This window comes from Heliangelus exortis, chromosome 4, assembly GCF_036169615.1.
Source record: "Heliangelus exortis chromosome 4, bHelExo1.hap1, whole genome shotgun sequence".
In the NCBI taxonomy this organism is placed as follows: domain Eukaryota; kingdom Metazoa; phylum Chordata; class Aves; order Apodiformes; family Trochilidae; genus Heliangelus; species Heliangelus exortis.
This window is the reverse complement of record NC_092425.1, coordinates 16,043,326-16,059,662: the sequence shown is the minus strand read 5'-3', so window position 1 is coordinate 16,059,662 and position 16,337 is coordinate 16,043,326. Positions and strand designations below refer to the sequence as shown.

At 42.3% G+C, this 16,337-nt stretch overlaps 1 protein-coding gene across 6 annotated transcripts; it reads left to right on the top strand.

Moving 5' to 3' along the window:
• The first annotated feature begins 2,421 nt into the window (after positions 1 to 2,421).
• CBR4 (carbonyl reductase 4) lies at positions 2,422 to 10,020 on the top strand. Of its 6 annotated transcripts, XM_071743142.1 has the most exons (7): positions 3,029 to 3,049; positions 3,122 to 3,200; positions 5,028 to 5,169; positions 5,700 to 5,820; positions 6,637 to 6,773; positions 7,378 to 7,512; positions 8,873 to 10,020. In XM_071743142.1, the coding sequence occupies exons 3-7, from the start codon at positions 5,028 to 5,030 to the stop codon at positions 9,049 to 9,051; spliced, it is 714 nt and encodes a 237-aa protein (XP_071599243.1). In that variant the 5' UTR covers positions 3,029 to 3,049; positions 3,122 to 3,200; the 3' UTR covers positions 9,052 to 10,020. The 6 variants fall into 6 exon arrangements, with proteins under 6 accessions (XP_071599242.1, XP_071599240.1, XP_071599243.1 ...); XM_071743141.1 differs by lacking the exons at positions 3,029 to 3,049; positions 3,122 to 3,200 and adding an exon at positions 2,422 to 2,479; XM_071743139.1 differs by lacking the exons at positions 3,029 to 3,049; positions 3,122 to 3,200 and adding an exon at positions 2,697 to 2,860.
• The last annotated feature ends 6,317 nt before the right edge of the window (positions 10,021 to 16,337 follow it).

Sequence of the window (16,337 nt, the reverse complement as noted above, 5' to 3'; positions counted from 1 at the left end):
TGATCAACACTCGAGTTCCATTGCAAATGTAGCCTCAAATCCAAAATAAAGAATAATTTGAAATAGCTGATACAGTGGCCCTCAGTTACAGAAACTGCTAGTGGCCCCTGTTTTGAGGCATTATGCTTTGATTTGCATTTCATGCTTTTAGATACATCAAATATCCTTTCCCGGTTGAGCATATTGTGGTATTGTGGTTTTCCCCTCTTAAGAGAAATGTTTACTTGAAAGCAGTATCCCAGTTGTGTGGAAGAATGATAGAAACATTTTAAGAAAAAAAAAAATCTGTTAAGAGTGTTTTTAATACCTGAATGTATTAGGCTTCAGGAAAAAAACTGCTGCCTCATTTTGTATATTGTGAACAGGTTCCAAAAGTGTGTGTGCATGGTCACAGAGAGAGCCATTCATGAATTATGAGCTTAGAATTCATATTAATAATAATACAGGCATATTAATGGCCAGTACAGAACTAGCTCTTCTGGACATGATGGATGGAACAGGTCCATCAGATCAAGATCATGTATCAGCTACTATAGCCCCGAAAGCTGAGGTGCTCAGTACAGCCTCAGTCTGACAGGTTTATATCAGATTCCACCATCTTGTCTTGCTTTAATGGGAAATCAGTGTGAATAAACTGGCTCAGATGAATTCTGTTCATGCTAGCTGACCTCTAGCTAGCCATCCAGCACCTGGAGGAAAAAGGCTGATGTTACTTTGACCAATGAATGAACACACAGGTTGTTTTAAACATTCAGTTAACAAACTGCCTTGTTCTCGTGGGTGACTTTAACCTGCCAGACATCTGCTGGGAACTCCACACAGCAGAGAGGAGGCAGTCTAGGAAATTCATAGAGTGTAGAGAGGATAATTTCCTGCTCCAGCTGGTAAATGAGCCCACCAGGGATGGAGCCCCGCTAGACCTCCTGTTCACAAACAGAGAGGGGCTGGTGGGAGATGTGGTGGTCGGTGGACTTCTGGGACACAGTGATCACGAAATAATAGAGTTTTCAATACTCAGGGATGCAAGGAGGGTCATCAATAAAACCTCTACGTTGGACTTCCAGAGGGCAGATTTTGGCCTATTCAGAAGACTGACTCAGAGTGTACCCTGGGAAACAGCCCTTGAAAACAAAGGGGTCCAGGAGGGATGGATGTACTTCAAGAAGCAAGTTTTGAAAGCACAGGAGCAGGCTGTCCCAGTGTGCCGAAAGGCGAGCCGGCGGGGAAAACGACCGGTCTGGCTGAACAGGGAGATTTTGAAAGAAATTAGGGTAAAGAAGAGAGCCTACCAATTATGGAATGTTGTTGTTTTTGTTGTTACAGATGTTCATCTGTTTAGCAATTCCTAAATCTGCTTTTCTTTCTATATGTAAAGAATGATCTGTGGAAAAAGAATCCTCCATGAATAACAGGTTATTGTATTAAACTCTCTACAGCTCCCCTGGAAACATTTATAATAGGAAATCCGGAATAACACCCTTCAAGTCTAAAGCAAGAATTGTATCAAAATCTACTCCCACAAAGCTCATAGAAACTCCAGTGTGATTTTGATTCTTGTTATTTTGTGGAACTTTTTAATAATTTTTCTTAAAAAAAAATAAATCTCAAGAGTGTACTCTTGTATGTAATTGTGATTGCTTTTATTTTTGCTTCTCAGGTGGAAAAATTTACTCAGTATGTGTGACTCAGGAGTCCACAGAAACCTATCATCAGACGTAAATGTTGAGCATTGCTGTTGAACATAGCATTTTTTTTTTTATATTAGCTTAATAGCATAGCATGCTTATTTTTATCACTAAACAGGAAGTCTCACAGGTGTTTCTGTATTTTGGGTTCATTTAGGTGTTTCCAATTTAACCCTAATGGTACAGTTAATGCCTCACACAAGATTATAGGTATTTGGGGCAAGAATCAGTGACAATGAGACAAAATCCTTGTTCTGCTGCTTGTACCAATCTACATCTGGAATACCTTTTTATACATGAATAGGGGGAAATCGAGCACTGGAAGGAGAGCTGCAATTGCGTGAGGTAGCTACTTTTGTGCCTCATTAAAAATTATGGCGGAGCACTGGAGCCCAGATGTGAGCCGCAGCGTAAAGCGGCACAGACGGATGCTGTCAGGATGCCCACATGTAAAGCGTGGTTTAAAACCGTGAAGTGTAAAATGAAGGCAGGCGGCTTTGCCCGTTTGATAGAAACGTGCGCGGGGCCGAAGCCCGTTCTGTAGGTGGGGGCCATGGCGGTGGTGCCTTGGAAGGTCTCCCTCTCGCCATAAAGAGGCTGGGAGCTGTATCCTGCGCAAGCTGCCATGCTGGCTGAGGGCAGCAGCTCCCGAATCCCTTTCCACCAGTAAGGGCTTACACCATTTCCAAATCTCAACACACCCGTGCCCGGTTCAGACCCGAACCGTCACCACGCCGGGGAGGAAAAAGGCCGCTGCAAAGACTGCAAACACAGAGCTCCTCGGAAACCAGCAGGTAATTTGAAGAAGATACAAACACCGCCTTTTCCCCAGTTTCCTATGAGGCACTGTCTTCCCGCAGCCCGCGCTTGGCTCAGGGCGTGAAAGGGCTGCGGGGGGGGGGCGTGGAGGGAAGGAGGCGAAGGAGGGAACCAGACACGACCGCTGTAGAGCTGCCACCGTGGCACCGCCGCCGCGCAGGGACTGCCGCTCCCGGCCTGCACCGCGCCGGGCGGGAGGGCGAGCTCCCAGCTGCGGCCGTACCGCGGGCTCCACCTTCAGCTCAAACGCCGGGCCGACCACGGGCCCGCGCTGAAGAGCGCTTCCGCTGGCCTTGATTCCCCTCTCCCCTTCCTCAATTCCTTCCCACTGCTCCGCCCCGAGGAGGAGACTCAGGGTGAGCATGGCGTCCCCGCGGCCTTCGGGCTGGGAACGCCTCCTTCCCTCCGCCCCGAGCTGCGAGGGCCCCCCTGCACCCCTGTGTGGCCCCCCCCGGGAGGCGGGAGGGGCGGGGACGGTTTGGGACGGTTGGGGAGGTTAACGCCCCCGGCGCGCCCGAGAGTTGCGGGCGGAGGCGGAGGCGGAGGCGGAGGCGGAGGCGGAGGCGGAGGCGGAGGCGGAGGCGGAGGCGGAGGCGGAGGCGGAGGCGGAGGCGGAGCGGCCCCAGTCGGAGGGTTGGTGGGAGCTGGGCTCTCCCTTCCCTCCCCCAAGAAAGAGGGGGGAGGAAAAGCGAAAAGGTTTGCCGAGAGGGGAGTAGGGGTTGCCCTTGGGGGTGGGGGCTGGGGTTGTATCCTGACGGCTGAGGCAACTGAGAGCAGCTGCCTGGGCGGCGGGGCGGCCCGGCTTGCTGTTGTATTCCGACTGACATTTGCGGCAGGGTGTCCGGCAGACTTAGAGCTGTGTGCCGTGAGCTGGTTAGCAGCAGCGCCGTTTGGAGGCCCTGGTGGTCACGGATTTCATAGTTGGTTCTGAAAGAAGAGAAGGGCTGCAGAGGGCAGAGGTGACACAAGCAGCGTGTGATGTGAGCCGACCTAGAAATGAGCTTGTTACTCCAAAGGTACCCTGACTTTGTTTGGCTAGGGGCTCTGGGGTTGTCACCCCGCCTGCACGTTTTGGGTTTTTTTTCTTCAAAGTCACAACTCTGAAGTAATCGCGTTGGCTCTTTTGCACTAAAACACAAATAGTACGTTATGGTGTGGGAAGTAGGCCTTATCTTAACCTTGCCACCGCCCCAAAGGGTCTTTCACTGTTCTCACTGAGAGCAGTAATGTCACCATGATTTTTTTTCATTTGTCACAAAGAGCAGCAAGGGTAGACAGGTGCATTTTAAAGATGTTTTCTCCCTATAAGCAGTGCCAGTTTAGGCTTGCTAGTGGAAGTAGATACCTGGGTTTAGTTTCTGTTACAGAAAAGGACAGGATGTTCTTTGAGGCCCTGTCATGGAATACCAAAATTGATGTGCTATTCTATGAGGTGATGGTGTCCTTGTATGAGTAACACTTTGTGCTCTTCTGATTGTCACTCGTCAAAAAGGGTAGTGTAGGGCAAAAGGTAGGGTGGCAGGATTTAGAATTTGGACTTTTTTTTTTTTACTGTTATGTAGAAGGGCTTCTGTGTGTATGAGAGTAACTAAATAGACCTAAAGGGGGGAACAGGAGAGTAATGTGCAGAAGAAGTTGGAAACAGGAGAAGATATGAAGAGAAATGCATAGTAATGTCTAATCAGAAAGAAAAATTAAGAAGAAAACCACTTTTGCACAAATAATGAAACTTGTTGCCTTGGGATATTATGGAGGCAAAGTTTAATTGAGTTCAAAAAGGATTTATGTAAATGTATGCTCATTAGCTCATTATTATTGCTTGGATTCTGCCTTTGGCTCCTCAGGAAATCCCGAAACAGGTGATTGGTTTCTAGAGGCTGCAGAATACAAGATCATTCTATAGAAATTCTTTCTTGTTACACTCTTTCCTAAACATCTTTTCTAGCTAATTCACAATCAGTTTAATCAGTTTGCATTTCAAAAAGCTTTTTTTTTTTTTTTTTCCTTCCTATGGCTAGTGGTAAATCATGTATGTATTGAAGCTTTGTATTAAAAAGTGTGAATACAATAGTATCAAATCGTGCTCAGTAGTGTTTGCAGTCTGGATACCCTAGACAGATACTTAGGACAGGGTGAGTGAGGCCTTGAGATTACAAGAACAGTGCTTACAAGAATAGTGGGACTACAACTAATGCATTGCCTTTGGTTGAACAGCTGAATGATGTATCATGGTCTTTGGATACTTATCAACTAGAGTTGAAAGGCTAGATTACAGGCATGATTTTTTCACTCATTCAGAAATTGTTAAGCGTTAACTTGCATTTGTAGAAGTGGTGTCTAATTTAGTTCAAGTATTTATTTTTTGGTGAAGAAAAAATTAACACATACCTAATTCTATAATCTGATATTGCAAAATGCTACAGATTAGTAAGGGCTGTGCTACTGACAACAGCAGTGGTTATTCTCTGCTATACTGGACATGAAATTCATAGTTTATTTGCAATTTGTGAATTATTTTTAAAGATGGGCAAGATTTGTGCCATTTTTGGAGGATCCCGAGGAATAGGAAAAGCTGTTGCAGAACTACTGGCAGAGAGAGGCTGCCGCCTGGTGATTATTGCTAGAAATCTGGAAGGAGCCCAAAGCACTGCATGTAATCTTGGTGGTATGTATGCTGCTATGCATTACTTTCTTCACTGTCCAGTGATTAGATACAAGTAGTAAGTCATAAAATAAACCTCCCTGTTTACCTAGATGAAAACGAAAGTAAAGGCTGAGAAATTTGAAACAATAGCTGTGTCAGTACAATTTTCGTAATATTCTCTGGGAAAGTTAAATATGTTACAGTTCATATGGATAGAATAGCCAAGGTGAAAGAAATTGTTCAAGGTCACAGCAGGGAGATGGTCTGAATTGCATCACCCATGGCTCCTAATCAAGCCAGAACTGAGACCGGTCTGGTCATGGTGAACTTCTGTTTTTAAAAGTCTAAAAATAAACTAACAAATTGTCACTGAACAAATGAGTACAGTACTTGGAAAAATGTTCTTAATTAATTATCTAGAGATTAAATGGGTTCCTCCATTTACAGTTAGGTCAATGTTTGTTTTAACAACTGACTTGATGAATCCAGCAGGTTTATGAATGGTATACCATATTTTACTGTTATAATGATCTTCCTTTATTTCAATACAGCAGGACATCTGGCACTTAGCTGTGATGTATCCAGTGAACAAGAAGTCCAGAATACTTTTGAAGAGATACAGAGGCATTTAGGTCCCATTAACTATTTGGTTAATGCAGCTGGGATCAACAGGTTAGTTATTCATTACAAGACTCTATGTAACTCTAGATGACAGCACCTTCATGTAAGCTGTGAAGGGCCTTTGTGTTTAGTAAGAATATTGTTAATGAGTACAGCTGAGAACAGTATTAAGTGCTGATCAGAACTGTGTTCCTGATGTGAAGGAAAAATCCTAATAGGGGATATAGATTTCACTGTAGTTTCTGTATGCTGAGTTTATGAGTTTCAGCTCCTCTTTCTTCCACTTCTTCCTGCTGAAATGGTTCAAAACAATGTTTGATACCTATCTGCAAAGAAGGCTTTTGTGGTGATCTGTAAAGACTGACACCATGGGGTCTTTAAGCATCAGTGATTTATTTATGAGACATGTCTATTTTTATACTCTCAGTATCTGTCCATGTGTACAGACATATTTTATGATTGTTTATTACGAACTGTTCACCTGTCTGAAACCCCAAGCCAGTAGGTTGTCACAGTTTGTCCACGTGCTTAAAGCGGGTAGGTTAAAAGTTTCTGCTGATTCTCTAACTTACTTACAATGTATCAAACCACTTTCTCTTTTCTGGTCTGCTAACTCTGCCTCAAGATTGAAGATACTGCTCCAGGTTGAGCTGCATGCCTACAGGTTTTCTTGCCAGAATAGCTTTTTTGTTGTTATATGTCATCTTTGCAATATCAGAATTTTGCTAGACATGCTAGAAAAAAAAGAACCATACAAATTCTGTTAATATTCTGTTCATCAGTGAAGTTTTATTATGAGTAAATATGATCACTGGGATTATTCAGCAAGTTCTTTTGGGGTTTTTTGGTTTTGGTTTTTTTTTTCAGGGATGGCTTGTTACTGAGAGCCAAGACTGAAGATATGATAGCCCAAATTCACACTAACCTTTTGGGAACAATGTTGACATGCAAAGCTGCTGTAAAAATCATGACACGACAACAGGGAGGTGCCATTGTCAATATTGGTAAATTACTTGTCTAATCTAGTGGGATCCTGTGTAATAATTTTCTGGAAAGGTTTAGCAGATGTAACGTTGAAATGTTGCTTGTTACATTGAGTTTGTTTTTTTTTTTTCCCTTGTTTTTTTTTTTTCTTTGTATTCAGACCTTCTGTATTTAGCATTTCTTCATGAATGTTAATTCTTGCGTGTAACCTCAGGAACTTCTAAATGTAAAACCTGCTTGCTTAAGTAATAAAAATTTCAGAGTTTGTATTTTATTGCAAAATGAATTTTGCCATTTTTATCAGCTCTCTCAGCAGCTAAATCTACCAGATGCTAGTAAGTAACTAAGAATCCAATAGATATGATCAGTTGCTTTTTATTTTCTTTGCAAAGGTATTTTTTACAAAGCTCTTGATTTTACTCTTCTGGTGTCTGTTGATTCTGCAAAAATCACAGATAATTGAGGGATTTACTTTCCCAGCAGAAGGCTTGGAAATACTTTAAATTCCTTTTATTGTTATCTCATTTCCTATTCCAAATTTAAAACTAGTATAAAGCTAGTACAAGGTTTCAATTTAGTAATTTAATTTAAATTAATAATTATTTTCTTTGGTGTTTACTTTAGGAAGTGTTGTAGGACTTAAAGGCAACTCTGGCCAAAGTGTATACAGTGCTACCAAAGCAGGATTACTTGGATTTTCACGCTCTCTTGCTAAAGAAGTAGCAAAAAAGCAAATTCGAGTCAACGTGGTTGCTCCAGGTTAGTTTTTGGGAAATTTCTACATCCCTGATTGATCATCAAGACTGATGGATATTTCCTGTACTCTGAAAATAATTTAAGACAAATTGCTATTATTTTCTTCAACTTTTGTAATGAAATATTTTTAAATATATATTTATTTTCAGTTTGAATTATAATACATTCTTTTATGTAACTTTCAGTCTTTTTAAGGGAACACTGAAAAATCAGAAGCGTGTGCCTACTTATTCCTCTATCCAGTGTTACATAATTAATTTCTTTTTTTTCTTTGTTCCTCCTTTGAAACCCACTGTCCTTGGAGATGGAAAGATCAGAATTAATTCTATGCAGAGAGCTACCCTTATCTAGAAAATGCCTATTTGTTTTTAGAGAAGCATGAAAGACTACCAGAAGCTGGTATGAAAGCATCCCAGTGTGTCCCTGTAGTGAAATAAGAGGGTCTGGAAAGAAAGTTCTGCAGGGCAAGGCTATGATTTCATAAGACAATCTAGTTTGAGCAAACCACTACCCTTAAGGAAAAATCTGTCTTTTCTAACTTTTCCACTCATAGCTGTGTACTCTGCTGCTCACCTTGTCCTAGGTCTAATGCCTTTCAAACCTCTACCTGAGCCAGTTTAGCTTGTGAATCAAGTGGGAAAAATACTTGTTACTGTTTAGTGAGTCGAACAGCTCTGTGACAGGTTCAGAGACATCATAAAGGGGCAGAGTTGTACAGGAGAAAGTAAAACTGGGACTTTCCATTCTTGGTGGCAGCTAGAAATCAGGTAAGATCAGCTTTTTATGAAGCTGAAGCTTATGTGAAGAGAAGTGCAGCAGTGGGAATGCTTGATCTCAAATTGTAAAGAAGTGTCCTTCCAAAATGCCAAGAAATATTCTTCAAATGAGTGCTATGTTAGAAATCATGCAAGTGGTGTTGTAAGTTCTAGAATATAATGGAAGCACTTGCAAGCTATAGGGGCTTCTTGACAGAGATTTCATAATCATGTTTTTATTGAGAATATTTTGATGAAGTGACTGTCTTTTTTTCTTTCAGGAAAATGATACTAAATACTAAATTGAGTCCCAAAATTATAGCTTTTTTTTTTTTTTTTTTTTTTTTTTAAATGGACTACTATAGATCTCTGCATTTCTGCATTTTGATTATTACATCAGTGCTTCCAAAACTGGAAGATACTTTATTGGTTAGGTGAAAAATTGGGTTTGGCCATAAAATGATGTAGACTGACTTCTGAGATCTTGAAGAATGGTAGCTAGTGCTGAATCCTGGTAGCAGTTTTCACTTTGGAGGATTCCAGGGAAAATACACTAGAGGAATTTAGCTGAAGACTAGTTAACTCTTCAAATATCTCTTCTCTCTTAGGCTTTATTCGCACAGACATGACTTCTCATTTGGAGGAAGATCAGTTGAAGAAATCAATTCTTCTTGGAAGATTTGGAGAGCCTCGTGAAGTTGCACAAGCTGTTGTCTTTCTTCTGGAGTCCCCTTATGTTACAGGGACTACTCTAATTGTTGATGGAGGCTTGCAGCTTATGATTTAAATACTACCTCTAATAAGTACCTACTTAAATGGCATGATGGTAATTTATAAATATGTAATAATTAAAGGGAAGGAGGTAGAAGTCAGTTGAAGACTGATGTATGTAATTGACTTGATATTACTTGGTCAGAAGAGAAATTCAACAGCATTAATGCCAAGTGTTTATATTTAGCTACCTGAAAGAGTCCATTTTGGTCTTACAAAATCTGTGTATATAACAATTTGAAAAAGATCTGGGTTTGGCATGTGGATAATTTGAAATACCATGCTGATTCATTTTTAAAGCACTATTTTTATAATGTCATGTTTTCAAATTTGGGATACAGTGGAGATTTTTTTCTAATTATGTTATACAGAAGTTACTAAAGCATAGAGGCATTTTTATTGGTTGGCAGGTATGATTGCATCAAGTTTTTCATGTAGGGTGAAGGTTGCAAGGTATAATGTTTTATTATACAAAAGTGTGTAACAACAAAGTGTTGTTGTTATACAAAGTGGAAAGGAGTTTCCTTTGGGCTTTGTTTGTTTACACCTAATATTACAAAGCTAGGAGCTTCTGGATTTCCAGCATGCCTGAATTGCATTTAGGAGATTTAATTATATGCAATGTGTTTTTTTAAGGACAAAACCTGCTCAGTTCCATTTATGAACGTATGTGCAGTAACTCATCTAATGCAGTAGCATGTGTGTATATCTTGAAGGACTGTTGATTGGTCATTGGAGTTGATGGCTCTGTAATATTCTGAGTTTTAGTTGCACATACACTGGTGAACAGTGCAGCTCCAGATCTTGCCACATGAAAGACTTTTCACTGACTCAGTAGATGCTTAGGAAACACTGATCAATGCCAGAGTGTGAAATCAAGTTGTTTTGCTTTATATGTTCTTGAATACTCAGTTCAACTATATTATGTAGATGCTCTTTAATATGTATGTATTGTCAATAAAATAGCAACTTATTTTATTCAAAGCAGCTTTTGAAGCAGAGTAATTACTTAGCTGTAAATGATCTTGAGTGTTCCTCTCTTGCTGAAAAATTAACCAGAATTCAACCTGAGACCTTGATCAAGTAATTTTTGGTAATTGATGTTCGTATCATCACTGAAGAAAACTACGAATGTGGTTTAGGACCTTCACTTCTTAGCTCCAGTGTTCATTGCATCATGATCCAGATGGGGATTCATCCTTTAAAATTACTTCCCATCTTGGCACAAACCAAAGTACAGAAAGAAGAGATCTCACTGGTGATAACTTCAAGTCCTTAAAGTCTAAGCTTTTCTTCATTTGTGCAGCTGAGAAATGTTGTCTTTGTGCCAGAAACCAGTGCATGTTCAAGCTTCTTCAGGTATGTAGTGAGAAATAGTACAAGCAATGATTGTATATTTAGGGGGATTTACCCTTGGTTGTGTTATCACATTGAAATATAAAGCATCACTAAAGCTAGTCCTTTCAGGAGTCCTTATCTTACTGTTAATCTCTTCGAAGAGAGGTGGTGTTACTTTCTGTGAAAGGTTGTGTCATGTGTCTTTGCAACAACAATAGGGTTGCTAATTGTGTTGTTTCTCTTTGATAGGAGGAATTGGCCAGAGAGTAGGTGATTTTTTTCTAAGAGTGTTGAAGGTGAGGAAGGACAGCTGGTACTCTTGCTTTTACTAGGCAAGTAGTAATATGTCAGTAACTTTGCTGCTGCCCATACCTGTCCATAGTATTTTAGATGCAAAATCTGTGTGACATGCCTTGACCAGAAGCCAAACTTAAGTGACTGAAAAAATTTTCCTCTTAGTGAGTTCTGACCCTACTTATTACCTCTGATATGGGGAGATGTTGCGGCGAGCCTTCTCTCGGGGACACGGCTCTTCTCTGGAGGTCTCTCACCGTCCCTCTCCTCAGGCATCTTCCTCTCTTGTCCCTTCTCTGACTGATTCACCTTCTGGGAGCATGCCTTTTATCTTGCCCTTCAGCCCCGCCCATTTCCGGCTGGGGCAGGCCCTAATTAGTGGGCACACCTGGGCTCAAGCTCCCAGTTCATTATCGGCGACACCTGAGGACCTGTGGTTCTCTACATTTCCCCCCTTTTTGTTGTTTGTTGAAAAAATAAACTTCATTTTTTCAATAGGCCTTTTCAAACATTATTTTTCATTATTTTTCAACATTTACGATAATTTACAATTCATTTAAACATTTCATTTCACAATAATTTCATTATTTTTTTTAAATATTTCATTTCACAATAATTTCATTATTTTTTTTAAATATTTCATTTCACAATAATTTATAAACATTTCATTATTTTAATTATTTTTCAATATTTTTTTTTTTGCCTTTTCAATTTTTTGTTTTGTTTTTTTTTTTTTTTTTTTTTCCTCTCTTTGCCTTTATGGAGGGAAAATTCAGGCTCTTACCGGCTTTTTTGCGCCACTTTAGCCTTTGTTATCAGCAGGAGATGAGGTCTCATGAGCACCAGCTCAGCTTTCGCTGGTACTCGCCACCTCGGGATGCCTAGCCATGCAGAGGCTTCTCCGAGCATTCAGCGCACCAGTCTTATCGCGTGTCCCTAGGGCCCCGTTTCAGGACCGCACTGTCGCATGTCCCTGGGGGCTCCGTTTCAGGACCGCACTATCGCGTGTCCCTGGGAGGCTCCGTTTCAGGACCGCACTATCGCGTGTCCCTGGGAGGCTCCGTTTCAGGACCGCACTGACTTGATGTGCACTCAGAGCTCCGCTTCAGCTTCAGCATTCCTTGGGTTTGAGTTCCACGCGCCAACTCGCTGCGCCTTTCGAGTCTCATTCTTCTCTCCTGCCTGGCTCGCCATACCAGGCTGTTGTCTTGCCATGCTGGGCTTTTACTCCGAGCTCTGTACGCTGCCTACAGCATTTAAGCCTGGCCTTGTGGAGCTTTTTTTTTCGTGGTTGCGTTTTTGGAGCTCTTTATAGAGCGTCCCGCACCACTGTAGTAGCTCCATCTGACGTGGTTGCGTATTCGAAGCTCTTTATATCGCCTTCCGCATTTAAGCCAGGCTTTGTAGAGCTTCCCACAACCAACGTGGTCGTGTAGAGCTTCTTTTTTTACCTCAGCATTTACGGCTGCTATTGTTGCCCGCATTCTCCACCAGATGTTGCGGCGAGCCTTCTCTCAGGGACACGGCTCTTCTCTGGAGGTCTCTCACCGTCCCTCTCCTCAGGCATCTTCCTCTCTTGTCCCTTCTCTGACTGATTCACCTTCTGGGAGCATGCCTTTTATCTTGCCCTTCAGCCCCGCCCATTTCTGGCTGGGGCAGGCCCTAATTAGTGGGCACACCTGGGCTCAAGCTCCCAGTTCATTATCGGCGACACCTGAGGACCTGTGGTTCTCTACAGGGAGAGGCTGAGGAAGCTGAAATTGTTGAGCCTGAAGAGAAGACTCGAGGGGGGGAATCTTATAGCTGCCTTCCAGTGCCTGAAGAACACCTACAGGAAGGCTGGAGAGGGATTTTTTACAAGACTATCCAGCAACAGGCCAAGGGGACATGTTTTTAAACTGAAGGAGAAAGTTTGGACTGGAACTTAAGAAGTTCTTCAGTACGAGGGTGGTGAGACTCTGGAACAGATTGCCCAGAGAAGTTGTGGATGCCTCCTCCCTGGAGGTGTTCAAGGCCATGTTGGATGAGGCTTTGAGCAACCTGGTCTAGATGAGAAGTGCCCCTGCCCATGGCAGGGAGGTTGGAGTAGATGATCTCTAAGGTCCCTTAAAACCTAAGCCATTCTATGGTTCTGTGATTCTCATTATCATCATCCCTTGTTTAGTTAGGTAAGGGATCTGTTTAAAAAATTACTAGCGATAGCATTTTTGGTTTATATTTGTGATTAGCACCTGGAATAACACCCTCAGAAGAATGTGAGCATGCCACTAAGGAATTGTTAAAAAGTGTTGCAATGCATACTGTGTTTTTATTACTGCTGTTGCTATAGGACCAGTCTGAAGTAATGGTAGCCTTAAAGTTATATTTTCTAAAGGTATCTTTTTCCCTTCAAAATAGTAGATTAGAACTGAGAACTACTTAAAAACAGTAATCTGTTTCTGTGTTTACTGTGTACACCTGCTCTAAGAAGTAATATCTGTTTGTCAGACTTGGATTCTGTCAGGTCTTGTGTGATCTCTCAAGCAATGGAAGTAAATACGTGCATGGGGTAGATATTGGATCAAGTGTGTGGTGATGTCTCCTTAGAAGACCCTTGTACCTCAAGCAATTTGTGATTGGTGTGTTTAACATTTGTTAGCTCTGGTTGAGTGGATGGGGACAACCATCCACTGCCAACTATTGGTGGCCACCAAGTCTCCACCACCAGTTGCCCCCACCTGCCGTGCCAGGTGCTTCTACAACACTGACTCCGCACTGGGACAGCTCAAGGCGGGTGGCATATGGCTCTGTGCCACCCCTCCCTGCTGTGCTCTGGTGCTGTGCTGCTCCTCCCCGCTGTGCAGCACTGAGACAGTCCTCCTCATTCAGGGTGAGCTCCACAAGGCCCTTCAACGTTGGTGGGGGCTCTGAACAGTGTTGAGGGGAGCTCAAGTGCCTGGCAGTGAGTGGTCTCTCACAGGAGGCAGAGGGGTGGACTGCCAGCAAGCTCTTTCTTGCCCTGCTTGCTCCTACACTGCATTAGGGGGAAAAGGAGGATGTGCACAGGCAGGGGGAGTTGGTGGGGAAGAGGCTGCAGGGGTGAAGGAAGCCAGACACCTGAGAATGGCAAGAAGCTTGCCAATTTGAATTACAGAAATTAACATTTTGGCCATCAGAAGCATGGCCGGATAACGTGCAGACGAGATGGAAGGTGGGCAGGGAGAATGGCAGGAGAGTTTTGCTCATGAAGCCGGGGAGCAGGTGGCTGCCCTGCTGCAGGGGGGACCTGTGTGGTGGGGAGGAGTGGCTCAGTGCTGCAGCTTGGCCCTGGGTTGCAGGAATAGTGGTGCAGCACCATGTGCCATCTGCAGATCTGCATGGAGTTGTTACAGGCTGAGAGTCAGTGGTGCAGAAGCGTCTGGCATAAGAGTTGGCAGTGGACAGTTGTCCTAGGCCCCTGGTTAAGGCTTACATGTTCTTAGGTTTGATGAGACTCTGTAACAACCTTGTATTCTCCCTATGTCTCTTTTGAATTTGTAGACCTCTCTTGTATCCTGTCTGCCTCAGTTGTTTCTGTTTCAGACTGAAGAGTCGAATTTCTTTTGGCAGCTTTTTGCTGGAAAGCTTTTCCATACCTTATGTCCTTTTTTTTTGTCCTTTGCTCTACTTTTCCAGTTTCCTAAGAGCAGGTGTGTCCTGGTTTGGGCCAGGATAAAGGTGATTTTCTGTCTTGTACTTTTGCTTTTAGCTAGGTCTCTTGTAAGTAGTTGCACTTGCTGAAATTAACAACAAGTTTCTCAGACAGTGCCTGCTTCTAGGACTGATAACATTCGATGTTTATAGTTACTGCTAGAGACTGGTGTGCAGAGCCAAGGACACTGCTCAGCTCTGAGGAACATTTTACCCTCCAGAAGGAATAAAGAGGTCCCACCTGCAGCCCTCCTTTGGGGAGGAACGGACAAGATAGATGCCAGAATTGACCAGAGTATTCCATCCCATATACGTCATCCTCAGTATAAATTTGATGCATCACGAAGGCCAAGCCATGCTCCCAGCTTCCGGCTTCCTGCCCTTCCTTCCTTTCCTGCTTCCCTTCCTTCACCCGTTCCCTGTTTCCTTCGGCATCCTGGAAGGATCCCGTCCGTTCTTCTGCCTGTGCTCCTGATCCATGCCAGCCCATATCTGTGTGTTCCTGCCTCCAGCTCCTGACTGCTGCCGACTCCAGGAGTCCAGCCTGGACTTTTCCAGGGCTGTCTTGCAGCCTCGGTGGTGACGTGAGAGTTATTGGGGGAAAAGGGGGGAGGAACATGGTATCAATTTTCCTGTATATTTGTATATATTTAGTAATTTTTCCTGTTTATCATTACTGTTTCATTAAAGTTGTGTAGTTTAGTTTCCAACCCATAAGTCTCTCTCCCTTATTCTCTCTCCTTTCTTTATCAGGGAGGAGAGAAAGACTAATAGAGAGCATCTGTCACTCGGTTTAATTGCCGGGCCAGTGTTAAACCATGACAAGGTGGAACCACCCACAGTATCCACTGTGGATTTATCTGAAAAAAAAAAGGGGAGGGGGGAAGAATGTTTTGGTTTATACTGCTTCCAAAAATAATGCCTAATTGTTGTAGTAACTTTTCCTAACGTTTACACTTATGTTTTTCAGAAGCTCTATAAGGAATCTTTATCAGTTCTGAATAATTAATGGTTAGTATGGAGTTAATTTTTCTCTATATTTATATGTATTTATGTATTTTATGTGTTTATATGTATTTAGGTTTGATTTCTTTTGTATTTTCCCCAGTGTAAACTGGAATATACTGTGGACTTCAGAAATTGCTGTCTCAGAACTCTTACAAGTGAGTAGGGCATATCTTGCTAGCCCCAGCATAGGTGGTTGTGGTGTTCTGTTTGTGATCCACATCCTTAGGAAAAAATGGCTGCTTATTTATACCCTTTCTCTTCTATCTTTGAACAATTTTCTGTTGAAAACTTCTTCTTTTGGCAGCACAGCATCTTTAGTGGCTTTTGGCAAAGGAAAGCATCAGATGCCTTTTAGAATTTTAAGCCTGCAGGATTAGGTCTCCTTACTGTCACCACTTTTTGTCTTTAGAAGAGCTCTCAAATGTTTATCAAACATAACTTTCCTCTGCAAAAGCCTCTGTGACTTTCCCCAGTGTGTTTAGTTATATGTTTTCATGCTTTTAACAATTTCTGGCAATTAGCTGTGCACAGAAATAAATTATTTGTCTGTAGTTCCCTGGATCCTTCCGGTATCTCTTCTAAAAAAACAGGTGATCTTTCCACCCTTCCAAACGCTTGCTGTCTCTTTTGCCAGTTTTCAGTCAGTTGATAGTGAAGCAATTTTAACTCAGAAATTTCACACTGCAGTTACTTGCTTTCCTTTAGGATTTTGAAGTGATAGCCCCCAGCCCTGGCTATTTGTCACTCTTTCCTCTATAAACTCTTCTAATGTTTTACTCTGAGGGATAAAACTTTCAATGAGTCACGTGTAGAGGTTCTGCTCAAGTTCTTGCATGGTACCAAAAACTGATTTAGGATTTTGTTCAGTTTGTGGACTTTTTTTCCCTGAGCACTTTGCTTTTTATTTTGATCATCCCCTTGCCTTACGCATTGTGCTTGTTCCTAAGCTGAAGGTTTCTTTGAACTTCTGTAAATTGATCTTGCACTCTAATC

Bases quoted from the DNA above. Each gene is read 5' to 3' on its own strand.
- CBR4 (XM_071743141.1), top strand. From the start codon at position 5,028: ATGGGCAAGATTTGTGCCATTTTTGGAGGATCCCGAGGAATAGGAAAA. The intron at 5,170-5,699 runs GTATGTATGCTG...ATTTCAATACAG, and splicing joins CACTGCATGTAATCTTGGTG to CAGGACATCTGGCACTTAGC. The intron at 7,513-8,872 runs GTTAGTTTTTGG...CTTCTCTCTTAG, and splicing joins AGTCAACGTGGTTGCTCCAG to GCTTTATTCGCACAGACATG.